At 43.8% G+C, this 27,049-nt stretch overlaps 1 protein-coding gene across 4 annotated transcripts in view; it reads right to left on the bottom strand.

Annotated features, from left to right (window-relative positions):
* Positions 1 to 316: 316 nt before the first annotated feature.
* The window catches only part of LOC148017001 (kinesin-like protein KIN-7K, chloroplastic), a 54,041-nt gene continuing 27,308 nt past the window's right edge, over positions 317 to 27,049 (bottom strand). The window contains exons 3-27 of one of the 4 annotated variants that reach the window (XR_015687910.1): positions 9,386 to 9,475; positions 9,217 to 9,269; positions 8,982 to 9,047; positions 8,814 to 8,867; positions 8,638 to 8,697; positions 8,474 to 8,552; positions 8,289 to 8,356; positions 8,084 to 8,146; positions 7,874 to 7,978; positions 7,652 to 7,756; positions 7,463 to 7,570; positions 7,051 to 7,197; positions 6,106 to 6,288; positions 5,079 to 5,261; positions 4,758 to 4,976; positions 4,380 to 4,520; positions 4,123 to 4,248; positions 3,934 to 3,984; positions 3,778 to 3,825; positions 3,384 to 3,686; positions 2,222 to 2,989; positions 2,015 to 2,104; positions 1,114 to 1,264; positions 871 to 1,020; positions 317 to 769 (exon numbers count right to left, since the gene is read on the bottom strand). Coding sequence is in view for 3 of the 4 variants with exons in the window: in XM_087663248.1 (XP_087519374.1) it covers positions 935 to 1,020; positions 1,114 to 1,264; positions 2,015 to 2,104; positions 2,222 to 2,989; positions 3,384 to 3,686; positions 3,778 to 3,825; positions 3,934 to 3,984; positions 4,123 to 4,248; positions 4,380 to 4,520; positions 4,758 to 4,976; positions 5,079 to 5,261; positions 6,106 to 6,288; positions 7,051 to 7,197; positions 7,463 to 7,570; positions 7,652 to 7,756; positions 7,874 to 7,978; positions 8,084 to 8,146; positions 8,289 to 8,356; positions 8,474 to 8,552; positions 8,638 to 8,697; positions 8,814 to 8,867; positions 8,982 to 9,047; positions 9,217 to 9,269; positions 9,386 to 9,475 (3,347 nt within the window). In the remaining variant the exon portion in view is untranslated. Of the gene's footprint in view, positions 811 to 870; positions 1,021 to 1,113; positions 1,265 to 2,014; positions 2,105 to 2,221; positions 2,990 to 3,383; positions 3,687 to 3,777; positions 3,826 to 3,933; positions 3,985 to 4,122; positions 4,249 to 4,379; positions 4,521 to 4,757; positions 4,977 to 5,078; positions 5,262 to 6,105; positions 6,289 to 7,050; positions 7,198 to 7,462; positions 7,571 to 7,651; positions 7,757 to 7,873; positions 7,979 to 8,083; positions 8,147 to 8,288; positions 8,357 to 8,473; positions 8,553 to 8,637; positions 8,698 to 8,813; positions 8,868 to 8,981; positions 9,048 to 9,216; positions 9,270 to 9,385; positions 9,476 to 27,049 lie in introns of all 4 variants that reach the window. The other 3 variants (XM_087663248.1, XM_087663247.1, XM_087663249.1) reach the window with 3 other exon arrangements.

Genomic DNA, 27,049 nt, shown 5'->3' with positions numbered 1-27,049 from the left:
ACACCCTCTTTCCATCTCAACACTCTGTGATGTAGACTGATCTCCAAGAAGCTGCCCCTAAGGTCTTGATTGGCAAAATGGATACCAATTACCCCCTTATGCCCATTTTGTAAAAGGAAGGAAGAAGATCAAAAGCACCTGTTCTGGGAATGTCCTTCAGTGAGACCTGTTTGGAACAAGATTAAGCAACGGCTCAAGAAAGCTCAGCTCAGATCCGACTTTGGATTTAATTTACCGTGTCTGGACAACCATGACGAGAGCTACTGGAAGCTCATTACACTTGTATCTATTGGTAGATCAACTTTTTATGGTCCAAAAGAAATACCCTTGTATTCAGGAACAGTTTTAGGAAGCTCACAAATGACCCTTAAGTAGAGCATTTTTTACAATAACAATGCATTTTAAATGCCTTGGATTGGAGTGGCATGTTAAGTACTTTGGATTATGTTTTGTAAAGTTACCTTCATCAAAAGGCGGAACTTTCAAAGATTCCAAACATTTTAGTATTCAGACTTGTTCACCATGGTCTTCTGTACAAAAGACTGAGACGTGTAAGCTCTTTATTGTAACAGCCTTAAATTAGCTGCTGGTATTTGCATACCCCCTACAAAAGGAAAAGCCATGGCAAATTTGCACCCTGCGTTGCAGTTATGGCAAACCACCACCTAGCTTGTATTGTACAAGGGCCTTTTAAAGAATGATTGTACAAAGCAAAAAGACTTTGGAAAGAAGAGGCCACGATCTCTCCAGCATTCTTATCAGGAATGTCCTGCATACATAAAAGGCGATATAAGGCTTATAGCATCCTTCCTGTAAAAATGGAGATTTGCAAATGTGTTATTTTCTTTTTTGAAAGCATGGATGCCTTACTGTCATGTTTTTGCTGTAGTAAAAAGTATATATCAAGTCGACAAACAAACATCTACCTCAACAGCTATGAGGTGAAGGTTATTATCCTATCTGCAATGCCCGTTCTACAGAGCGGACACTCTGCACATGCTACTGCACAAGGCTTGCACACTGAAAATGATCAAAGTTAACACAATGTTAGATCATCATGAGACTGCCCAAGTTTGCAATTCTGAAATCCAAATAATCGTCATCATAGCTTACAACAAAAATGGCGACAAGGAAGAAGAACTGCAGCAGTTGGAGCCTCAAAACAAATTTTACAAACATGGTTGTTTCGCTCATCATCTTGTTGGTCCGTATTTCCAGAAAGCCCATTGACTCTTTCTTTGTAAGCTTTATCCTGGCTTCTTGCCTGTTTCCAAGACCCCACGGGTTAAGAATTATAGCTGGAAGTCACAAACAATCAAATGTATGCTGAAGCAAAAGGAAGTATCCATTTGTAGGCATACATAAAAACAAAAGACAACTGAACAATGGCGACTACTTGGTTGAGTTTCTTATCAACTTACCAAATCAACCAAATTTCAAAAGAAACCTTCTGAAGCTTAAATCTTGACTAAAATCTCATTGGTTTGTCAGATTCATTCCCACTTTCATAATCCCCATGTGTGACCTGGACAGCTACATAATCTTAACCAATTATTTGCCCTAATTTCGTACAGGTTTACATGCACCAACACGAACAAATTAATTTTGAAGTCAACATTAGGCACTCAACAACATGAAAACAAACATAGTAACTAGTGTCGTTTTGGTGCATTTCACTAGGCCAAGCTTTGAATTTCAAACTGCAGATGCTATTGCAAGACTTCACAAACATTAGAGTCAATGTATTAATAACTTGTGAAAAGATAAATACCTAATGCAGACATAAAAGCAACATTGCAAGGATTCCAGCACATTTGCAAGGCACTTGCAAGGGATCTTGCACTTTCAATGCTCTGATGGATGCACACTCCCAAGGGTTTTCAAATCAGAAAGAAACAATTTTCCCCTACATACATTTAGGGTTTTCAAATATAAAAGAATCAAATTTTCCCCATGTAAGCTTCCTGATTTTGCTTGGAAATAAATGACTGGCAGCATTTGGATATAAAGAAACCTTAGCCTGAAATAGTTTTGTCAAGGCTTCGACATGAAGACTTTGCAGTTCCTCCAGCACAGAAAACTGTAAGCCATCCAAATCTTCACTCTGAAAACGTGGCAAACACAAAAGAATAAGCCATACAGTTCAAAATTTAACCGGAGTTCATCCTCAGTTCCTTTTATTTCCCATCATTTCCAAGATTGCCAAGGGTGAAGTCTGTACCCTCAGCTGAGACAAAAGGATTTTGAGTTCTGCATTTTTCTCTTGCTCCTTAACAAGACTGAATTGTAATTCCTCTATAATTTGCTGCTGCCCTTGCTTAGACTTCACTGGATTTACAAAGGCCTCTTCAACCTCATTACTCTCTTCTTTGGAGCCAAAGGAGCTATTGTTGCTTTGAGTTTCACCTTCAGAAACATAATGGATCATTCCCAGTTTCTCACCCAATGCCAGCTTCTCCTTTTTCAACTTGGCTACAAGAACCCACATCCCAGCCAGATCATTCTCCAGATCAGATTCCCGTTTTTTGGCCTCTTCCAGCTTCTTTCTGAGCTCTGTTTCAGCTTGTTCCCTGTCAACAAGTGCAGCCTCAAGACAAGCTTCCCTTTCTTTCCGTGCATGTAGTTCCATCTTTATATCCTCAGGGTCAAGTTTCCATGAATCAATATCATCATAAACCTCATCAGCGTTGAAAGGTTCTTTAATAAGCCCCCGCTCTCCCTCATCCATGGTGAAGTAGCCTTCTGACTTTGTGGGCTGTATGGAGAAGGCTGCTTCATGTGCCTTGGCTAAATCCTTTGCCAGTTTAGAGTTCTCAAAAGAGAGCTTTGTCACTTCTTCTGCCAGGTTCTTGAGCTCAACAGCAGCAGCTGAAGCTAGCTCCTTTGCATACGATGCTTCCTCTGCCAGCTTTTGACTTTGTACACGCAGTCCCCCATTTTCCTCTTCCAAATAAATTTTCTCCTGCCTTAGATTTTCAATTTCAGCTTCCTGTCATTTAGAGATAGAGATTGGTAGATATTCACATGCAATTGTGTAGCAGCTTTCATTTGCACATACATGCATGCTTATTTACATCCATGTAGACTCCTAGATGTGCTCATATGTAAAAGCATACACATGCAGATGCATATATCCACATCCTAGTTCCAAACTTCACAACCAAGCAGGTAACAGCCCCTACATTAAACGACTAGGTGTACTTGTATTCAGACAATCAACTTCACATAAATCTATAGATAAACAATTTTAACATGGCATTCAAAACTCCATCTCCATATACTTTGATTTGCTTTCTATGAGAACCCAGAGAATCTTTTATTCACATGCAGAACTTGGATATACATATATGTATATAACAGTCCATGTCAACTTTGAAGGATACCTGCACTAGAATCCGATTTTGCATGCTGGTATCAAAGGTGACATTCCGAGAGCTCCCCTTTGAGCTGCAGCTTTCAGAATCTGAGCTATCGTCTGCCATACCATGCTGCATGTACCCTGATATCCCATCAGAGTTTAATGAACCTCCCCTAAGCATCTGAGGCCTTTTACTTGACCTGTTTTTCTTGGAAATGCTCCAGGACTGAGCATTGGATCTTCTTAGGTTTGCTAATTCTTCTACTTGCATATGACATTGTCCTTCTAAGGATACAATTTTTTCCTGCAGCCTCTTTATGTCAATTGCCTACAGTCAATCAGAGAGACCAACGTGAGGCTTCGATATAGAGCAATTTCTTACCATTGATCAAAGATCACCCTGAAGACAAGGGACCTACCTTTGCTTGCAGTTGTTCTTGAAGAATTCGGTTGTCAGCTGACTTGATCTGAAAAAAGACCATACTACATTAAAACCCAATTGCAAAAATATTGACAGCAAAGGATGAATCTATAGGGTACAAAGTACTGTCATCAGCACAGTGAGACTTGTGTACCTCCCACTCAAACTCTTTCTCATTTAGTTGGCCCATCAGTTTTGAGATTGTCTAGGATAACATTCAATTCAGAATAAAGGCAATCATGGTTAGGAACTTAGTACCTCAAAACAGTGTGTGAAGTCAGTAGCTTGGAACATGATTAGGAAGATAGCAGCATGGAACTTGAAGCTAGAGGATTAGAAATACCTCTGAGAGCTCAATAGGAGAAGCCTTTGCTAAAGCAGCTTGCCCAGTTTGGATAATGCGCTGCTCCAGCATTCTTATCTGCTTCTTTTTCTCTTGAATCTCAGCTTTTGTCCTTTCCATTTGAGCCTGCACAAACCACATGACAAGATTGTGCATCATGTCACTGAACCTTCCCTGAGCGGCAATTGAGAATATTATAATCCACAGAATAGTGTCCCATTACAAACTCTCAAAGGCAGTTGTGATGTAGTACTTACCTGCAAGTGCAAATCATCAGGACTGTTTGATGCTTGTTCTGACAATCTCTTCAATGAGCTTGTGAGAAACGCAACCTCTCCTGCAAGCATTTTTACTTGCTCTCGAAGGAGATCCATTTGGTCAGCCATTGTTTCACCCCCCTGACAAATTAGCATATAAAGACCCTTTTCTTACAAAACATGATATGAAGCACTCTAAGCATCATTCTGCACTCTACTGATGTGACAATCATAGAATGTCTTTTCTGTGTCAAAAGATGCTGAGAGGCACACTTTAAACACAATGTCCTATTTAAGTATTAAACATGGCAAACATTGAAATCCCTTGACAATGTAAGAATAGAAGAATGCAATCAGACACATAAAATTGATACATACAGGTAGTCTTTGCCTCGGAGGAGCAGTACTGAAAAGCTCGCCAGCTTGCGTTGACTCTGGAAAGGTATCAGCAACTGGCGCAGTATCATCAACTTTCCGGTTGAGAGAAACCTTTCCTGGCTTCAAATCTAAGGCTGGTTCCAAATGAGATGTAGCTGAAGAAACTGAAGAAGAAGACACAGTTGCAGCAACATTTGCATCCAAGGCAGTTTCGTTTTTCTGCAGCATCATATACAGGTCCATTTAATGCTCTAAATAACTGCCAATACACAAGATATCACAGCACACTGCCAATATAGTAAGGAGGGACAAAATCTTTACCCGAAGCTTCAACCAACCAAGCATACCCCATTTTTTTCCTTTCTTATCATCTTTGATGGACTCAACACCACTGGTTATGTCAAACTTTCCCTCCAAAGCTTGCTCTGATCCATGGCCAGCTAAGCTTGAATCATCACTGTAATCTGATGGCAACATTGGATGCTTCTCTCCCCATGAAATGAACTGCAGTCAAAGAGTTAGTTCATTAGGCAAACAAAAAGTTTCCCTCCCTCCCCCAAGCGAGAGAGAGAGAGAGATGGTTTTCGTTAACCATGGCTTTGGCTTCAGGCAAGGCAGCACCCTGAGTTGGATTTCATTTGCCATGGCTTCAGCTTCTTGCCTAAAGGCACTGTATACATTCTATATTTTTATTCAACAACCTTCACACACACAAGGGAGAGACCAAATAGGTGTAGCTCAGTTGGTTAAGTTGAATATGTAGTGACCAGAAGGTCTTGGGTTCAACTCCTATGTTCCGGACGGTCAATTAGTAAAGGTATAGAAAAAGGGAGATTTGGACTCAATTCAATGGGTTAATAAAATAAGTGGCTTACTACTAGGGCAGCCACTTGATTACCAAAAAAAAGAGAGAGAAGGGAGGGAGAGACCAAGGAAAGAAAGAAGGAAAGATATATTAACGTCTGCTGAGGCCAAAAACAGCCTATGAAACAAAACCATGTACAATGATAATCATCACTAGACATCAATGTGTGATGTGCAAAATGATAATCAATGACATACTATGCTAAGAAAGATAATGTACAATAGATTGCCCATATAAGGATACAACAAGAAGAGGATGAAGTGGATGTACGGAGCAATACATGGCTAGCTGTGTGACTGAATAATGTTACGCTGATGACTAGCTTCACCCGATCAGGATCAGGGTGGGTGTAGTATGTCAGAGAGAGAGAGAGAGAGAGAGAGAGCATACTTTAAACCCAAAAAAACATTACTAGGGAGGTGTGTCTAGCATTCTATATTACTGCAATTATTCCTTTAGAAGAATTTAAACAGCAAACTTTACCTCCTCTTCTCCCAAAGAATATCTCCGCCTATGCACTTGCTGCTCTGGTAAAGGCGGCCCCACATTAGTCTTCGTAGAGACGAGGATAAGCTTTGTCAACCTTTGGATTCGACCTAAAAGAGCTGCCTTAGCTTGTTCTTCCTCCTCCAGCCTCGACTGCAATTTTACCTGGCCTGCCTCCAGCTGTGCAAGCAAGAAAAAAGTCTCATTCTTGCTGTCAAAACAAACTGAGCACTTGGAAAATGTTTCAGCACAATGTGGCAATATTTAGCAGGCGCATTAAAATTTTATATTGAGTCGTTCAAGAAAATGTCACTCCTAACTGCTTCTGATAAGACCAAGCCAATTGTTTTGCAAGCAAGCAACCATTTGCATGTCAATCAGGTTTGTGTGATGAAATTTAACTGCTTCTATGAGTTTTCTAATGGTAAAGAAAGTACAATTTATGCTACTTATTGCATGTCAAACTTTGTTTGTGTAAACCCTGATGGCTTAAAACTGTCAGCAATATTTTAATAGAAATTGCTTTTTCCCCCTTGGAGTGAAATGTTGCATACATTTCATTAGTGAAACATGTTTCACATTTCATCCCTAATGAAACACATTTCTTGTTATAGCGGGCCTCACACATTGTGTTTTGTGTCTTTGTTAGATCACAATTGAATACCGAAAGAGCATTCTCAAAATCACTGAATGGCAGTCAAGAAGAGCAGCTCAGATAACTTTCTTCAAACACTTTTGCACACCAAAAGAATCACAAGTCAAAACTTGCTATGAGCAACTGATCCGTAATTGTTAATCCAGTTTTATCATACTGAAATTGAGAGTTTTATCATTATCAAGCTTTACATAATAAAACACTTAGCTTATAAATTATACATATACAAAGGAATAGATAAGCCACAATTAGAGCTACGAATGGATAGGTAAACAATTTATGTATACCTGTTGGCGCAATGTAAGCAAATCTTCTTGTGACATGTCAATCTGGTAAGGTTTTTCACTAATGCCCCTCCTAAGTTGTTCAAGCTCTAGCTTCAAGTTCATGATCTCTTTTTGATATTTCTTAATTAGAGACTTCTCATCAATGATCTGCAATAACAGAACCCCCACCCCCACACACTCAAAAAAAAGCATGTAAAAGAAAAATTCAAGAACTATGACACCTTTTTGTGAGGCACATTGACACCACCTTTAACATGTCATGTGAACTGCAATGGTTCAGCCAAAAGATCCAAATCTTATTATCCTGTATTGTGCTTTACAATCTGTAGGTGCAGGTTTGTCCTTGCAATGATGAATATCAACATGCAAAAAATGATCAACTAGAGCAAGAAAATAAGCAATTGAATTTTACCCGATTCGTTGCAGCATATACAGCAACTCGCTTGGCTCTTTGAGCAAACTTGAGGGTGTTATGTGTCTCCTCTACGTTACTCGATGCAGGAGTTAGTGTACAAATTAGCTGCACAAGCAAGGGCTTGAGGTGATTCTTTTAACTAAAAATAGTACAGCCTGTCGAATTTTACAAAATGTTGCTGATTACCGAAACCCTCCCATGTCCACTGAGAGAAGATTGTAGCAATCGAGTTAGTTTTGAATCACGAAATGGTACATGTGAAGCTCTTCCTTCACTTAATTTACCTATGACCTGCATTGAAAGAATCAAGCAGATAAAAATGCTTGGTCAAACCTCATAATACATCGGTCCTCAAAGGCCACAATTGCAACAATTAATTGTTCAATCAAACATACTACCAAAGCTTACTGTGCCTAGAGTCAGCAAGCTTTTGTTGATGTATGATCCTTCCTTTCTCCTCAACCCAGTGGTTTCAGTTTTAGAGCTTTCAGAACCAGCAAGGTCAATGAGATTCTGCACAAAATAGGATACATTTGGTAAAGCTGATGTCTCTTTTCTATTTCTTTGACAGCTTAAGAAAGCAAATGCCCTCTTCTCGCAACCCAAACTTTTGCCTACCAGTTGAGACAGGGTAACATCATCGTCATACTGATCTGATGAGCGTGGACTACTTTCTACAGTCTGTTCAAAAAGCAAGTAATGGACGTAAGCATGAAAATGACCCGACAATCGTTCCTAACACCCATGTTTTCTTTTCATACAATTCTCTTCTTGTACTTCAAGCTTCTAAAGGGAGAGAGTTGAAACATTACAAACACCACACCAGGGTGAAGATGGTGTGACTGCGGCTACTCAGCAAGTTGAAATTATTTGAGCCCACATGGCGATGTTCTACACAAAAGGAGACATGCAAACATTTCCTGCATTAGGAATGTTATACTCAAGGCAAGAGTGACGTGTGCTGTGAAATGCCATTTAATCCATTGAACCAACTATTATCTTGCTTACCTTCCCCTGCAGCTATAAGTGACAAGGCATGAGCAGGAGATAAGACAACTTCCTCCTTAATGCCTTCCACATAGGTCCCCTGTATTTTGTACAGAAATTTCAAGCCACACATGCATCGTGACAATCATTTCTTGCATAATCAAGCTGTGGTGACTTCTATTTACCTGTGAGTCCTCTCTTATCCGAAGATTTTGTCCAGCTGGATCTAGTAAGTCATTTATAACCTGCATTAACCATTACATTCACATTACCATATGCTGCTCTGTCAAGTATGACTAAACTCCCCCACTGTGAAACTACAGCAGACAATTCTTCCAAACCAAAACTTTCAATAAGTAACCTCATTGTATATTTCCAAATATGAAACACGAAGAAGATACTCTCGATCAGGTGTCTGCAAAGCACAATGAAGAGAATAATAAGAGCTTATAGTGGTGATGCAACTGCAAAGGATGGTTCAAGAACCCTTTAAAAAGTGTGTCCTTTGAAGCATAATCTTGTAACGTACTTCTTGGATAATGTTAAAGACATCCTTCACCGCAAGTGGTATGATCCCAGGAGACTTGTAATCACCCTGCCATTATATAAATGACACATGCATCCTCAATAATACATTTGGGGTACAGTCCTTAGGAAGCTTGTTTCAACATTGGAGGCAGGGTTGAATTCAAACGTGTGGAGGAACTTAATGAAAAAGCAACGTGTGGAGTTGGCATCTGAAGCAACATCTTAAGAATACATACATGCATGGTATGCGTTTTTCCACTGCTTGTGACTCCATATGCAAAAACAGTCCCTACAACAAAACAAGAAGCCAAAGTGAAGTCGTCAGACGATGAGATGTCATGCTAGATTCAAACATCTGATCAAAGTCAATCCTTTGCCATGGAGTACCAGAAACAACAAACCTACCATTGATGCCTTCCATCGCACCACGGACAACATGCCCAGCTGCCACATCATATACACCCCTCGTTGTTGTGGCAGGACCAAACACCTGATCTGTGATGTAGCAAACTCACCTTGTCAAAAAAGAGATGTAAATTCTTCACAAACTCGAGATTGCTCTTAATGAAGGCAATTCATACCAATATCCCATCAAAAATCAGGTGACCTTTGGAATTACCTTGAAGCCCAGTGAAATCTGCCAACCTTATGTGGTAGGACTAGAACTAACTCTTAGCAAATGCATTTGTACTTTACAATATAAGGTGGCTGCACTTAGGTGGCAAGCATGCTATAAATAATATAAATTGCTAGTCAGGCACAGTTTCGGCCAATCTGTAGCACTTTTCAACTCTGCAGGACTTCCAGGCTGAGACATCCAAAATTGACACAATAGAATCTTTAACTTTTCTTGGTGGCATTACAACTGATCAACATTGGTGAAAACTTCATGGCTTGTCAAGGAAACTGGTTGGGAAGCTAGCAGTTGGTCAAGACGTTTGCAAGATGAGCTACTATCTTGCAGATTCTTACTATGAGGAGGAAGCTACTGAGCCTTGACAAATCTTGTAGAAGAAGCTCTTTTATGGAGGAAGATTTTTGGAGAAGCTTCTTCAAAAAGAGCAAGAAGATAAAACCTGTAGGAGAAGCGTCAAGAAAAGTCTTCAGTAAAACACTACAACGGATTGTTCACATCACAATGCTCATTTCTAGCATCATAGGAGGGTCAATCTTTGGGAATGACAAGTTGTTAGGAACAGCAGCTAGCATCAATAATTTGAGTGTCTCTTTTCTCTGCTGATCCAGTTAATTTCAATGATAATGTCATAAAGGATTCTATGTTAGTGGCAAGTAGGGCATAGGCTCCAAGCATCGTCACTACTGTCTATATCTACCCATACACCTACTTAGTACTATATCATCACCATCTCTTGCACTATTGTGAATCTCAATCCAATCAATGTTACAACTTACAAACACTTTTTCATGCACCCCAAGACCATCAAAGAGAGCATCAAGGTATGGCCTAAAAATATCATGTGCTAGTCCATTAAAAGTTGTTGATGTATTAGCCAAACCAAATGGCATCACCAAAAACCCATGGCCATAGCACATGCTGAAAGATGTCTTCAGATATCCTCATCCTTGATCCTGATTTGGCCACTCCAAATCTAGCTTTGAAAAGACCTTGGCACCTTGCAATATATCCAAAAGCTCATTATCCTTGGGATCAACCTGTAGCTCCCTAGTTATCTTCCGAAATAGGGTCATCTACACCATGCCCTAGTATACGGCTTGCTGGTTGGGTCTCGGCTTTCACTATGAGCTTTCTCAATGCTCAATCAGCTTCTTCCCAAGGTTAGAAATTGAGTACCATCACAAGATGGAGGATTTGCAAACGTCTCTTTGGTATTAAAGCCTCCAACTCCAATTGTGGATGATCAACATGCATATGATAAAGGTCTAATGGCCACTACAAGCACCCTCAGAATCCTTGAGGCCTTCAAGCAAGAACATCACAATTTGGCAGCATGTTACCATTACCCCTACCAATGGTTATAAAGCAACCAACTAGCCTATGTTAAGGCTTCACACCAAGAGGCATCTCACCACTACACTATAGATAATGAGGGTTTCACCACAATCAAGAATCATCAAGGCAAGGGTAAGGCAAGAAGCCAAACACCATAGCTCCAATCATGAGCTCAAACTATAGGTGATATACCCATTACATTGCGACCAACCTTGCAACCAACATCACCACCTCCCCTTCTCTTTGCATCGACCATCCCACCACCCTTTCCCTCTCAACATGTCAACACCTTCAACGCACTCCCTATGCCTCCCATTGCCCTCCCCGTCTCCCACCCTTCGGACCTACCACTCAACCCTCTTCTAACCACTCATCAATCTCACCCCAATAGCAATAGTACACTAGCAAACCAAGGAAGCTGACAAGCAACTCCGCTTCTTATTTGTTATCCACCTCTTGCTACAAGAATTCTTCCAAAAATCAAATATTGATTGTATTTCAGTGTTGCGGGGCATGCATCATTCTTCCTACCTTTGGAGCATAGTTGCCCAAAACAACATTTCCGGTCCCCCAAAACATTAGCATCTTGAAAACCCTGAAACCCAATTTGAGAGTGTTGTTTTATTTTTCTGGGGAGGTTTTGTGGGGAAAAGAAAGGGGTAGGTTGTTGCAAGTGCAAGAGGTGGGGTGTGTGTGTGTGTGTGTGTGTGTGTGTGTGTGTGTGTGTGTGTGTGGGGGGGGGGGGGGGGGGGGGGGGCGCTAAGGGGCAAGCTAAAATGCATCATAAACTCAAGACATTCAATTAGCTCTTTAAAACAGCCCCAAAACAAGTTATTACCATACTTACAAACCTTTCTAGAGAGTGTTTGTGTCCCATGAGCCAAATCTTAATTTGGAAGGGATCTGCACATCTATAAATAGAAGCCTTCCCTTCCACTCAACCCATCTTGTCTTGTAGATTGTTGGCACCCAATCTATTGCTGTCTACACCCCTCTCCTAGCAAATACCTCAATTCATGCTAGTACCTGCCAACCAAGTGCCTACACTCAAGCTCCATTCTTTCTACATTTGCTGCTATTCATCCATCACCAGCCAATCTACAACCATGTTCCACAAAGACAAACTGCATTTTGCAATCCACCATACAACTCCCACATCACCACACAAGCTGTATTTTGTTGATTGGACAATCTCTTGGGCCTACAACTACCACATCATCAATATTGTTGCCAAGCGATAATTAGAAAGGTACTCCCTTTTGATGCAATGCAAGAAATAATAGTACATGACTAGGAGAAAGACGACTAGAGCATAAGGCCCAAGTTCCTAGAATTGTCACCCTACTCTTCCACTACTATCAAGAGTTTGCCTACTATTCCAAAGCTTTCATCTTCAAGATGATATCAATCATCTTTAGTCTCAAACTTGTGTTTTTGGAGCAATGCAACCTGCATTGCTATTCATAATAGTCAATCACTGTGTGGAGGCCGCTTGCTGCATTTGGAGATCCATTCAAAGGATGACACACTCTCCAACTCATTTCTTTACCCCGGTCCTTTCAAGGACATGGGAGTTCTAAGGTTTTGTATTTAGTCTGTATAGTGCGTTTACTGCATTGAGCATTGCATTATTCATTTTTCATTCTTCTTCCATCTTCATTGTCTTTGAGTTACTCTTCAACTTTAAGTTCCATTATTATCACTCTATGCTTTGTCACACATTTGGGTTTATCTTCAATGTCCTTTTTTTTGGGCAAGGTGGGGGGAAACTTAAACTTTGCTCGCTCATGTTTCCATTTTTGATTGATAGGCAATGTGTTTTAGTTTTCACCTTTCATTTCTAGACTTCAAATTCTAGTTTATCTACAAGTAGTTGCATGCCTATTTCCCTTCATTAAAGCCATCTAAAGTAAGAGTATGCATGGAGACACACAAAGATTTGCATAATTATGAAGGTACTTCTAACTCTTAACTCTTGCTAGCAAGGAATAGCTACTAAATGATGAGTGTGATGTGCATGTTGGAAGGTAGTTTTAACTCTTAACTCTTGTTAGAAAGCAATAGCTACTATATAGTGAGTGTGATGTGCATTTCTCAAAATGTAAGCATCTTATTATGTAGAGGAAAAGTAGCTTGTACAATGTACTATAGCTACACACACATGAATACATCAATATTTATATATCTATTTTTTTTTCCAATCCTTCTTTCATCTTTTTAAACTAAGGTCAAAACCCCCTTCCACAACTCAAAAACATGCTTCCATTTCCCTATTTTCAAAACTCTTGACTACTATGCTTTGGAGATGAAAATTCTTGTCACTCACAAGGCCAAGACACACACTACCTTTTTTTGTCCAAGCAATCCATTGTATGGTTGGAGAAACCAATGGAGGAGAACCAACAACTTCCAAGAGGAGGAACATCTCATGATGGTTATGCACAAGTGGGCTATAGTTACTCCAAGTGCAATGGCCCATTGTGTAACAAATACCAGTTGGTAAGCAATTGTTATGTACAACCATCTTAGCATCACCTTGCCTACCACACAATAATGGTATCATTACAAGATATGGTTGAGTGGTCAATAGTGAGCAATTGTGAGGTACCAACATCTAAGCATCATCCTCTCCACCCTATACCAAATAGGACTTGTTCATCCAACCTCATCCATCATTATAAGTTTACATTTGGCATCCTAGAAGATCACAACCTTCACTAAGATGAAGTGTTTAGACCTAGACAATTGATTGATCTAGTATAAGCTACGATCAACCCTTTTCCAATGCATTGATATTCCTTTCTTCCTCATAGGCTATTTTACCAAAGATACTTCCAAAAACATGTTTCACTTGTTGGAATCACTCAATTGGCACCCAAAGTCAAGGGGTGTGTACCTTGATTGGACTCTCATGTGTAAGAGACCCCATGGCCATTGTAGCAAAAAAAGGCTCTCTAAGTTTAGCAATTGGGGATTTCCACATTGCACTAAGTAATGTTCAAGCTAAAGCCGCTTTCTCAATTCTTGTGGTTTCAAGTCTACCAAAGATTGATTTTTCAATTGTTGGAGGTATTTCAATGATCTAAAGACCTTGGAGGATAAAATAAAGGCCAAGGTGCAAATTTTCATGATAATTGCAACTAGAGAGCCAAAGGCTTGGAAGACCTCTTCAAGATGAGTGCTAGACATTCCTGGAAATACCTTGCTTACTTAGGGGAGGGATCCTCAACTTACTATTCAAGCTAGAAATGACTAGGTTGCAACCTCCTAGAGTATTTTGACTTGCTTACTACAATGATTGTTTGTGGAAATGGTGGTGGACTTGGGTTGTGGCTTGGAGGCACTAATGTGTGGTCAACATATACAACTAGCTACATCCATTGACTTAGAATTTCATTATGATTGAAATCATATAAATCAAGGGATTTTGGAGCCAAGGTGCCATAGCAAACTATTACCAATGATTAATGAGGTATTATATGCCAGTTCATAGAAGGAAGACTTAGGAGACCCTCCCAAGACTAGCTTATTAAGACTATGTTTGTAGTATAGAACAACAAAAAGAACTAGCTTAGTGGATAGTCACTTGGCAGTTAAGTGCACTTGGGTGACGACACTGCCGAGATGGATGACCTCTCGAGAAGATTTTCTTACAAGCTAGTGGGAGCCTCTCACGTGCAACCAATGGCACCAACAAAGCCTTCGTAGCCCGTTGCCAAGTATGCCAAGGCCAAGATACCAAGGTCTATGCCTTGGTCGCCACCTTAGTCGTGCGCCTTAGAGTGACGCCCACATGACGCACAATGCATCTTTGCCTACATATTCATCAATTTTTATCTTTGCACCACACAAATGGAGCCCTTTTCTAACGTTGTAAAAAACGCTTTTAAAAAAACGTTCTCTTTTTGTAGTCGATGATATCATCAAAACGCTAAAAAGCAAGCGCCCTCTCTTTACCCCCTCCTTCTCATTACTATATAAATAAGGATAGAGCGTTACATCAAAGGGCACACAACGATCCATGCAAAAGTCTCTCTGCTGCTATTGACACGACGAAGCTCTGTTGCAATCAACTGAGTCTCTCTCTCTCTCTCTCTTTTTTTTTCGTAAATCTCTCTCTCTCTCTCTCTCTCTCTCTCTCTCTCTCTCTCTCTCTCTCTCTCTCTCTCTCTTTCGTAAAAGGTAATTGTATTAATTACGAAAAAAAGTACAAGATTACATGATTACACGAGTACAAGAGACACGAGGGCCGTAGACCAACGTGTGGAAAATCCCCGGACTAGTATACTAAAAAGGTTACACCAATCATGGCAAGGACCCAGAGGCAATTGCCAAATGCCAGGAATGCAAATCCTCCCGAGGGAGCAAGTCAGAGTGCCTGATGAGATCTAGCTGCCAATGCAAGAGCCCTTTAAGCCTTGCAATATGTCACGGTACATTAGAGGCCGAATCAAAGAGAAAAGCATTTCGGGTGGTCCAAATGTGCCAGCATCCCCAGTATCTGAAAAAGTGAAATAAGATCTTCATATGTAACGGTGGCGGTGTGGGATACTTTGGGCGCACAAAAACCCAATCGAAAGGAGTCAGTGAGGACCCCACCACTGCGCGCCAGATTTGCGACAAGAGAGACCAGATATTCTTGGCGATCGGGCAAGAAAGAAAACGATGTCGGGCTGATTCCGCCGTAGTGGTGCAGAAGAAACAATTGCCATTCGAGATTCGACGCTTGGAAAGGACCGAGGCAAGAGGAAGACCACCAATCATTACCCGCCACAGAAAGACCTTGCATTTGAAAGGTGCCCTATTCTGCCATCCCTCCATCAGCGTTGCCTGCCACCATGACAGTGATTTCCGCAGGCCCCAAACAGTATTAGCTTTCACACCCAGCCATTGGTGATCTTTAATGAGAAGATGATACACCTGATTAGTAGAGGCCTTTTCCAGACTCAACCGGCCTGCAAGGTCCCAGTCCTGCCAAGGGCGATCCATAGCCAAGGCCGGAAAGGGTTGCCTACCCTGAAGTTCCGATAAAAGCTTCCCCCATAAATCACGGTATCCGCGCGGGATCCTGAAAAGTCTCCTAGCAGTCCGAAACAATGCAAGGACATTGCGAGTAGCAAGGGTAGCATCCGCAATCGAAGTCACACCCAAACGGGCCATGCGGTTAAATCTTGGTCTGAGCTGATGTTTATCTTCCCATGAAAGTAATCTGGATACTGCCAATAATTCCAGCTGAAAAGAATTAGTCTGCAAGCGGTCCCCTACAGGATGCCAACGGGCCTTTTGGAGCACCACTTTCCAAGAGCCGACCAAGTGCAGTAACAAAGAGGAAGAGAGACTGGAAAATCGAGAGTCAGCATTAAGGACATGCCACCATGAGGCCCGAAGCCGTGTGTTACCCTGGCGGAGCCCGCTGTCCTCAAGAAAATAACGGGCTATGATGGTCCACGGGTGATGATCCACACACATGGCACGAAAAAGAGACCAACGAAGAGCCAGCATATGAGTTTCTGCATCCAAAATAGCTCCACCACCCATGCGCTTAGGGATACATGCATGTGACCATGAAATCCAGGAAATGTCTGCCCGCAGTGAATCTTTCTTCCATAGCATGAAACGAATGGGATGAGTGAGAGCCTTCAAAGTAGTGGGCGTCCATGGCAGTAGTGGCAGGAAATACGTCAGCATTGGTAACATAATTGTCTGAGCCACTTTGAGGCGGACATGGAACGGCCAGGCTTGCGACTTCCAATACATAAACTTCGCGGCCAGTTTTTGTGAAATCCACTCCAACAGGTCCTTTGGCCGTACATCCACCCCCAATGGGTATCCAAGATGCTTGACAATGGAGCCACGAGAAACCACCTGGCCCTGCCAGCCTAATGACTGTAAATCCGGCTCCGTGCAACTGAGAATGGCTGATTTAAAGGCATTGATGCGAAGACCAAAGGCTTGACCAAAGAGCGTCCAAACATCTAATGCCTTGCGAATGTTGTCCCTGTCCGCCTGCAAAATCATAAAGGAGTCATCAGCCAAAGATTGACTAATGAAGTGCTGCCCCAAAGGAAGAGATAACCCTGCCAGCTGGGCAGAAGCCGCCATGGAGGATAACATTGAAAGGACCGGGTGAGTCGCCAAGGCAAAGAAGAGAGGACTCAAAGGGCAACCCTGTCTGACCGAGCGTGCAAGAACAAATGGCTCTGTAACCCCACCATTAAGCATAACTCTTGAAAAAGCCTCAGTACTAATGGTGTAGATCAATCGGGACATCCGGATACCAAAGCCCATAGCAGACATAAGATCTGCAAGGAAAGACCAGTCCACACAGTCATACGCCTTTTCCAGGTCCAATTGAATCAAGACCACTTGCTGATTGGAGTGCCGCGCATAGTCAATAGCCATTTGCACATTTAAGATATTATGCAAAATGTTGCGGCCCTTAATGAAACCATATTGGAGAGGGTGCACAATAGCTGGAAGGTGCTTGTGAAGCCTATTTGCCAGCACTTTGGAAAAGATTTTATACATCGCGCCCATCAGCGAAATTGGTCTCCAGTGTTGCAGCTATGACGGCGAAGGGACCTTGGGAATCAGTTTGATAAGGCCTTCTTTCCATGAAGAAGGCATGACCCCTGTTTCCCAGACCTGCTGAAACATGACCACCAATGGCTTTACCAACTGCGTGGCCGAGTGCTCAAAAAATTCATTAGTGAGACCATCCCAACCAGGACTTTTATCCTTAGGCAGGTGCAACAAGACATCCATGACCTCCTCTTCGCAAATATCCGCCTCCAAAGTGGCTTGCATATCAAATGGAACCTGCTGGTGGACCAGATGACAGAAGACCGAGCGGGCATGCGTAACCTGGCTAGATGGCAAGGAAAAAGAACCAAAAAGATCCATAAAATAATTTCTGCATATATTGATAATGGTCTGCGGATCAGTGACCATGCGACCTTCCGAATCCTGGAGTCGAGTCATATTTTCGCGAGCCGGAGAAGCATGCAAGGCGCGAAAGAACTTATGAGACTGGCAGGCACTATCTTGCAATGTGTCAATCAAGTTTTGCAGCTTGGCCTGCTGATAAGATTTCAAGCTAAATACTTTAATAAGATGGGCCAAACGCCGCTCCAAGGACAGCAGAAAATCATCATCTGGGGAGTCCAAGAGCAAGGAACGGACCAAGACCAATAAGTCCTCTGCTGCATGTCGACGTCGGCGACAAAGAGAGGCATTATGAATCCCATACTGCCGAGCAACCCGCTGCACATTAGAGAGCACGCGTGCGAACGAAGCCAAGCCCTCAGAGGCGAAGTCCAATAAGAACCTCTCAATCAATTGCTGCATATAACCCTGAAAAATTGGATGCTTCAAATAAGAGAAGTTGAAGCGTAAAGGGAGCTTATTCAGCAACTGCATAAAAGGTGCAATAGATTGTGCCCGCATCTCAAGCTGGAGGGGGAAATGATCCGACAACGCATATTGCTGCAAGACCTTCATCTCCAGCATCTCGGGAAGAAAATCATCCCCCTGCATGATATACATTCTATCCAATCGCGACCAAGTGGTTGCATATTGTGCGGAATGAAAAGTAAAACCTGAAACAGAAGGGTGAAGCCACGACCAAAGATCTTGCTTAAGTACGTGCAAAGCAAAGGAGTTCCACACCCGGCTTTCTGGCGTATCCATTACCGAATGCCTTGAGGTGGACTGAGAAGAGTCAACACACATATTGAAATCTCCCATCAAAAACCCCCTGCGGCCAAGTGCCATGGAGCCCTGCAAAGTCGACCATAGATCCCGTCGGGATGCAGGATCATTCGGAGCATAGAGTCCCAGCAACCATAAAATCTCTCCTTCAAATAAGACTTCAATTACCAGAAAGCGGCCCTGCACATCATTTTTAACAAGAACAGGCTAGTATTTCTCATGGACAATCATCAGCACGCCCGAATAGTGCTTAGCAGGTGTCCCTGCATAAAACAGACGGAATCCATGGCAATCCACAACTTTTCCTGCCTCACCGTGACTTTTGTGCTCCACTGCACACAATACATCCCACTGGTTCTCATGCAAGACAGACCACATGGTATGTTGCTTATGGCGAGAGCAAATGCCTGGCACATTCCACGTGGCAATCTTCATATATTTTCAAAAGAGGAAGTCAGGAACGAGGCGCCTGTTGCCTCGATTACAACTTTTCCGCGAGGGCATCCTAGACACCCTCATCCAGAAAATCAGCCAATACTGCAAACGAATTCGGGCGACCTGCTTTAGAGGTAGAAGGGAAATCCACTACCTTGGGAGTAGGGCGGGGATAACGCCTATCCCAAGGTGTAATCACATTACCTTTTGCATCAAATGCCAGCTTAGCAGGTGGGCCCTTGGGGCCCTCTGAATAGACTTTCCTTGAAGACGGATGATGGGGGGCGGACGGGGCCATAGTACGCGCAGCCTGCTGTGAGGTGACCATGTCTTTCCTGCGCGTGTACGTGCGCACGAAATCCGGGGAAGCATTAGGCCCAAGATCTGCCAGGCCTGCGTCCAACTTTTTACCTTTTTTTTGTCGTGCCTCAATCCAGTCAGTGTTAGGAGAATCCAAACCCCGAACCTGTTGTTTGCCTTTATCCATGACAGTAGGTGGCTGAAGGGTCTCCTGTGTCGGGGCATCAAGCACCATGTCATCCTTGGGCTGCACAACCTGCACCTCCTCAGAAGACGGTTGCCGTTCCGGACATTCGGCCACAAAATGCCCTAATTTACCACATGAAAAGCAGTGTCCGACAAAATTGCCTCATTTCAGGCGAAAATGCAAAGAATGCATGCCAGAACAATTGAGGCGAAGCCACACAGGCCTTTTCCTGGCCGTATCCCATAGCATGCATAAACGGTTTCGGTTCATAGCCCTGAGGCTCGAGGGAACCAGCACTGTGCCCACAACCGCCATCGCGTCCTTCAACAATGGCCAGTATACCGCTGGACAATTTTCCACTTCCACCCACACCGGGCATTCTCGTTGAAGCAGACACTGGAAGTCAGCCATAGGGCGCCATGGTACCACATGGACCAGGCGGCAATCAAAGAATAGTGGCAACTTGGACAGGAGCTCAGCTCGATGCGATTCCGATTTCAACAGCACCTCATAAAAGCTCTCTCTCTCTCTCTCTCTCTCTCTCTCTCTCTCTCTCTCTCTCTCTCTCTCTCTCTCTCTCTCTCTCTCTCTCTCTCTCTCTCTTCGTAATGGATGTTATATTTATAAAGTACTAAACAACAAAAAGAGTTATAAAAGTCATGGCAAAGACACAGAGGAAATTGTGAGAGTGCGCAACGGAAGAGGAAATACGAACACGGAGGGAGAGAGAGAGAGAGAAAGCAGAAAATAAGGAAGAGAAATCTGCACTGACTGAAATGAATGCTGAATACACTGAAATGGACTGATCAGTCCCTGCACGCAGCCCACAGCGTCAGTGAGGGCACCAGATCAGGCTGATGACGATGGCAGCACCACCACGGGGGAGAAGGAGTGTCGGAATCTGCAAGAAGACAACTGACCAAGTGGGGAGGGGGGCTGCCAATATATAGGCAACGGACAAACCCTAACCCTAACCCTAAAATGGGCGCAAACCCTAAAAGTGCCCTAAAATGGACGCCCCACAACAGTGACCAAAAAGGTGGCCGGGCAGCCAATGGCTGCCCACTAAAAGAGGCCAAAAAGAAATACACAACCTAAGACAGCCAGTCAAGAGTGACTAGCCTCCCCCATCATGTGGCTGCCCACTAAAAGAGGCCAAAAAGAAATACACAACCTAAGACAGCCAGTCAAGAGTGACTAGCCTCCCCCATCATAACACATGACAGACATGTCAGAGCTCCTAATGTCCTCGTCTGACTCAGACTGAGGCTCACAGGCAGGAGATGACAAGGCATGACAAACATGACTGCTAACAAAAATTGCCATATACTAAGGAAATAAGTCCTCCCGAGGGAGTAAGTCAAAGTGCCAAATGAGATCTATCTACCAATGCAAGAGACCTTTAAGCCTAGCAAGATGTCCCTGAACATCCGAGACAGAATCAAAAAGAAAAGCATTCCGAATGGTCCAATTGTGCCAACAACCCTAGTATCTAAGAAAGTGAAACAAGATCTTCATATGTGGCTGTGCCAATGTGGGGTATTTGGGCCACACAAAAGGGCAAGAAATAAATCGATGATGGGCCGATTCCACACTGGTGGTGCAAAAGAAGCAATTGCCATTGGAGATTCGACGCTTGGAAAGGACTGAAGCAAGAGGAACACCACCAATCAATACCCTCCAAAGAAAGACCTTGCATTTGAAAGGTGTCTTGTTCAACTAGCCTTCCATCACAATTATCTTCCACCATGACTGAGATTTACGCAATCCCCATACAGTATTAGCTTTAGTAACCAGCCATTGATGATCTTTAATCAAAAGATGGGAGGCAAAACATACTGAGCATCTGAAGTCAATTGCTTCGCTAGACACTCGGCCATAAAATGCCCCAATTTATCACACGAAAAACAATGTCCTGCAAAGTTACTCCATTTCAAACGAAAGAGCAAAGGATGCATGCCAGAGCAATTAAGACGTAACCAAGAAAGCCTTTCCCGATCCGTGTCCCAAAGCATACACAAACGGTTACGATTCGTAGCCCTCAGGCTCGGCGAAACGAAAAACAGTGCCCACAACGGCCATGGCATCCTTTAACAATGGCCAATAGACTGCCGGACAATTTTCCACTTCAACCCACACCGGGCATTCGCGTTGAAACAAGTGCTGAAAATCCACCATTGAGTGCCATGGCACAACATGGACCAAACGGCGATCAAAGAACACTGACAATTCAGTCAGCAGATCAGCACGATGCTTCTCAAATTTCAACAGCACCTCATAAAAGTCTCGAGGCCCAACAAAAATCTCTTCAACACACTCCCCTTGTAGGAGACTTTGCAACCATTGGCGAATATAAGACAGCACTGGGATTCTATCAGTGAAAAAGAGTATAACAGCACGATCATAAAACTCTCTCTCTTTTTTTCGTAATAAACTCTCTCTCTCTCTCTCTCTCTCTCTCTCTCTCTCTCTCTCTCTCTCTCTCTCTCTCTCTCTCTCTTTTTCGTAAAAGGTAATTATATTAATTACGAAAAAAATACAAGATTACTTGATTACAAGATACATGACGACAATCTAAGTCCTCATGTGAAGAGACTCTAAGTGCTACAAGTTACAACGTCATGGCAAAGATACAGAGGAAATTGCCCTATGCCAGGGACGTAAGTCCTCCCTAGAGAGCAAATCAGAATGCCGGAGAAGATCCAACTGCCAATACAAGAGGCCCTTAAGCCTGGCAATATGCCGCTGAATATTATAGGCGGAGTCAAAAAGAAACGCATTCCGGACGGTCCAGTTATGCCAGCAGCCCCAATATCGAAGAAAATGAAACACGAGCTTCATATGTGGCTGTGCAGGAGCGAGGTATTTGGGCTGCCCGAAAACCCAATCAAAGGGGCGCAGGGTGGGACCAACCACTCCTTGCCAAACAGCCGACATAAATAACCAGACTTTCTTTGCGAGGGGGCAAGAAATAAATCGGTGGCGGGCGGATTCCACAGCAGTGGTGCAAAAGAAACAGTGGCCATTGGAGATTCGTCGCTTGGAGAGAGCCGAAGCAAGCGGAAGACCACCAACCATCATTCTCCAAAGAAAAACTTTACATTTGAAGGGTGTCTTGTTCAACCAGCCCGCCATCACAGTTTCCCTCCACCATGACCGGGATTTACATAATCCCCATAAAGCATTCACTTTGGTGACGAGCCATTGATGATCTTTAATCAGAATATGATACAGTTGGTTAGCAGAAGCTTTGCTTAAGGTCAGCCGGCCTTGTAGGTCCCAATCCTGCCAGGGATGATCCGAAGCAAGGGCAGGAAAGGGTTGTCTGCTCTGGAGCACCCTCAAAAGCTGTTCCCATAAAGACCTGTAACCACGAGGGATCCGGAAAAGCCGCCTGGCTGTACGAAAAGATATAAGGACATTGCGACTGGCAAGGGTGGCATCTGCAACTGAAGACAAACCCAAACGGGCCATCCGGTTGAATTGTGGTCTGAGGTCCTGTTTACCGTCCCATGCAAGTAAACGGGAAACTGCCAGCAACTCCAATTGAAAAGAGTTAGCAGCTAAGCGATCCTCCGCTGGATGCCACTGGGCCTTCTGAAGGACGTGTTTCCAGGAACACACCAAATGAGTGAGCAGCAACGAAGAAGAGCTGGAGAACCGCGAATCAGCATTAAGAACATGCCACCAAGAACTCCGGATCTGGGTATTGCCATGTTGAAGCCCTTGGCCCTCAAGGAAATAACGGGCTATATCGACCCATGGATGATGATCCGAGCACATGGCGCGGAAAAGCGACCAACGGAGTGCCTGCATGTGAGTTTGGGCATCTAAAATAGCTCCGCCACCCATGCGTTTAGGAGTGCACGCATGCGACCAAGAGATCCAGGAAATACCTGCGTGCAATGAGTCTTTCTTCCATAGCATGAAACGAATGGACTGAGTAAGAGCATTGAGAGTCGTAGTAGTCCAGGGCAACAATGGTAAGAAATATGTGAGCATTGGCAACATAATAGTCTGGGCCACTTTGAGACGAACATGCCACCATTTTCTGAGAAATCCACTGCAGCAGCTGCTTTGGGGGAACATCAACACCCAAAGGGTACCCAAGGTGCCTGACAATGGAGCCACGAGGAACAACCAGACCCTGCCAGTCCAAGGACTGCAAATCCGACTCCGTGCAGCTGAGAATGGCTGATTTGAGGGCGTTAATGCGAAGGCCGGACGCCTGACCAAAGAGGCCCCAAACATCCAATGCTCTTCGAAGGTTATCCCTGTCTGCACGCAAAATCATAAAAGTATCATCCGCCAGGGATTGGCCAATGAAGTGCTGTCCTGTAGGAAGCGACAGTCCTGCCAACTGAGAAGAGGCTGCCATATGAGATAACATCGAAAGAACTGGATGTGTGGCAAGGGCAAAAAATAGAGGGCTCAAAGGGCATCCTTGTCTGACAGAGCGGGCAAGGACAAATGGCTCAGTAACACCTCCATTCAGCATGACCTGCGAAGACGCTTCAGCGCTAATAGTGTATATGAGACCAGACATCCGCGGACCAAAGCCCATAGCAGACATAAGTTCAGCAACGAAAGACCAGTCTAGATAGTCAAAAGCCTTTTCCAGGTCCAGTTGAATCAGTACGACCTCCTGATTGGAATGCCTGGCATAATCAATTGCCAGTTGAGCATTCAATACATTGTGTAGGATATTTCGGCCCTGAATAAAACCATACTGTAGAGGGTGCACAATGGCCGGGAGATGCTTATGGAGCCGATTCGCCATTACTTTGGAAAAGATTTTGTACATTGAACCCATCAAAGAAATTGGGCGCCACTGTGTCAACTTAGATGGCAAAGGAGCTTTTGGAAGCAGTTTAATGAGGCCTTCTTTCCATGAGGAAGGCATGATCCCCGTTTCCCACACCTGCTGGAACAAAGCCTGCAAAGGTTTCACCAGTTGGGTAGCAAAAGCTTCAAAGAACTCGTTAGTGAGACCATCCCAACCCGGGCTTTTATCCTTAGGTAAGTGTAGCAATACGTCCATAACCTCTGTCTCAGAAATATCCGACTCCATAGTAGTTTGCATGTCCTGCGGAAGCTGATTGCGGACCAGGTCATAAAAAGCCAAACGGACCTGAGTAATTTGGGCCGAAGGGGGAGAGGTGGAACCGAGAAGGTCATGGAAATAATTCCTACACATATGCACAATAGTCTGCGGATCCAGGATAAGGTGGCCTTCTGCATCCTCGAGTCTGGTCATATTTTCTCGAGCAAGAGAGGCATGGAGCGCTCGAAAGAACTTATGGGTCTGACATGCACTATCTTGCAAAGTTTCTGTCAGATGTTGCAGTTTGGCCTGCTGATATGATTTTAACTGGAATGTTTTAATAAGATCAGCCAGCCGCATGTCTAGTGCAAGCAGAAATGCATCATCCGGAGTGTCAACCAGCAGAGAACGAACCAAAGCCAGCAGATCCTCTGCTGCCTTGCGACGCTGCCGACAAAGAGAGGCATGATAAATCCCATACTGCCGAGCAACCCGTTGCACATTAGAGAGCAATCTTTCAAAAGACGCAGTGCCCTGAGAAGAGAAGTCCAAGACAAATCTGTCAATCAATTGCTGCATATAGCCCTGAAAGAGTGCATGCTTCAGGTAAGATGAGTTGAAGCGCAAAGGGAGGCGGTCCAGAAATCGCTTGAAAGGTGCAATGGGTTGTGCAAGCAGCTCAAGCTGCAGAGGGAAATGGTCTGACAAAGCATATTGCTGCAACACTTTAATGTCGAGCATCTCGAGAAGAAAGTCATCATTCTGCATGATATACATACGATCCAGTCGCGACCATGTTGTTGCATACTGAGCCGAATGGAAAGTAAACCCTGTAGAAAACGGGTGTAGCCAGGACCAAAGATCTTGCTTAAGAACAGAAAGAGCCAACTGATGCCACATACGACTTTCAGGCGCGTCCATCACCGAATGCTCCGATGTGGACTGGGAAGAATCCACACACATATTAAAATCCCCCATGAAGAAGCCTCGTCTGCCAAGTGACAAGGAGGTCTGCAAAGTCTACCAAAGCTCCCGACGAGATAACGAATCATTCGGAGCATAGATGCCAAGTAGCCATAAGATTTCCCCTTCGAATAAAATTTCAATCACCAAAAAGCGGCCATGAACATCATTTTTAATAAGCACAGGCTGATATTTGTCATGTACAATCATGAGCACTCCCGAATAATGCATGGCCTGTGCCCCTGCATAGAACAGTCGAAAGCCATTGCAATCCACTACTTTTCCGGCTTCACCGTGACTCTTGTGCTCAACAGCGCACAGGACATCCCACTGATTTTCATGCAATACCGTCCACATGGCATGTTGCTTGTGGCGAGAGCAAATTCCTCGCACATTCCACGTGGCTATTTTCATGTGTAGTTAAAACCAAATCAGGTACGAGGCACAGCTTGCCTTGATTTGACCTTGTCAGCAAGAATGTCCAGGACTCCCTCGTCCAAGAAATCAGCCAACACAGCAAAAGAGTTCTGAGGACCAGATTTGGAAGTAGGCGGCATATCTGCTGGCTTGGGGTTGAAACGGGGGTAACGACGGTCCCATGGGGTAATGACATTACCTCTGGTATCAAATGCCAGCTTAGCAGGGGGACCCTTTGGACGATCTGAATACATTTTTCTGGCGGGTTGATGACGGGGGGCAGAGGAAACCATAGCAGGAGCAGCGTGCTCAAAAGACAACATTTCCTTCCTGCGCATATATGTACGCATGGAATCTTGTGAGGGAGTAGACACAGTATTTTCCATGCCAGCAACAACCCTGTTGCCTTTTTTTGCACGTACTTCCACCCAATCAGTGGCACGGGAATCCAGACCCGAAACCTGTTGTTTACCTTTGGCCAGAACTTGGGGCTGGTGGATAGCATCCAGCGACGGGGCATCACACACCATATCTTCCGTGGGCGGCACAGCATGGCCAACATCGGAGGTATGTTGCTGTTCCGGGCATTCAGCCATGAAATGCCCCAACTGTCCACAGGAAAAGCAGTGCCCTGCAAAATTGCCCCATTTCAATCTAAAGTGTAACGGATGCATGCCCGAGCAATTAAGGCGCAACCAAGCAGGCCTTTTTCTTGCAGTGTCCCATAGCATACACAAGCGGTTGCGATTCACTGTCCGGAGACTGGGAGGGACGAGAACAGTGCCCACCGCGGCCATAGCATCCTTCAACAGTGGCCAATAAACAACCGGGCAATTTTCCACTTCCACCCATACAGGGCATTCACGTTGCAGCAGACGCTGAAAATCTGCCATTGGGCACCATGGAACCACATGAACCAAGCGGCGTTCAAAAAATAAAGGCAGTTTAGACAGGAGAGCAGCACGATGCGTCTCTAATTTTAACAGAACCTCAAAAAACCCCCGGGAGCCAACAAAAATCTCTTCAACACATTCCCCTTGT

This window comes from Lygodium microphyllum, chromosome 22 (genome assembly GCF_053477565.2).
Source record: "Lygodium microphyllum isolate KBCC chromosome 22, Lygodium_microphyllum_v1.1.10, whole genome shotgun sequence".
NCBI classification, from domain to species: Eukaryota; Viridiplantae; Streptophyta; class Polypodiopsida; order Schizaeales; family Lygodiaceae; genus Lygodium; species Lygodium microphyllum.
This window is presented reverse-complemented; position numbering and strand designations above follow the sequence as displayed.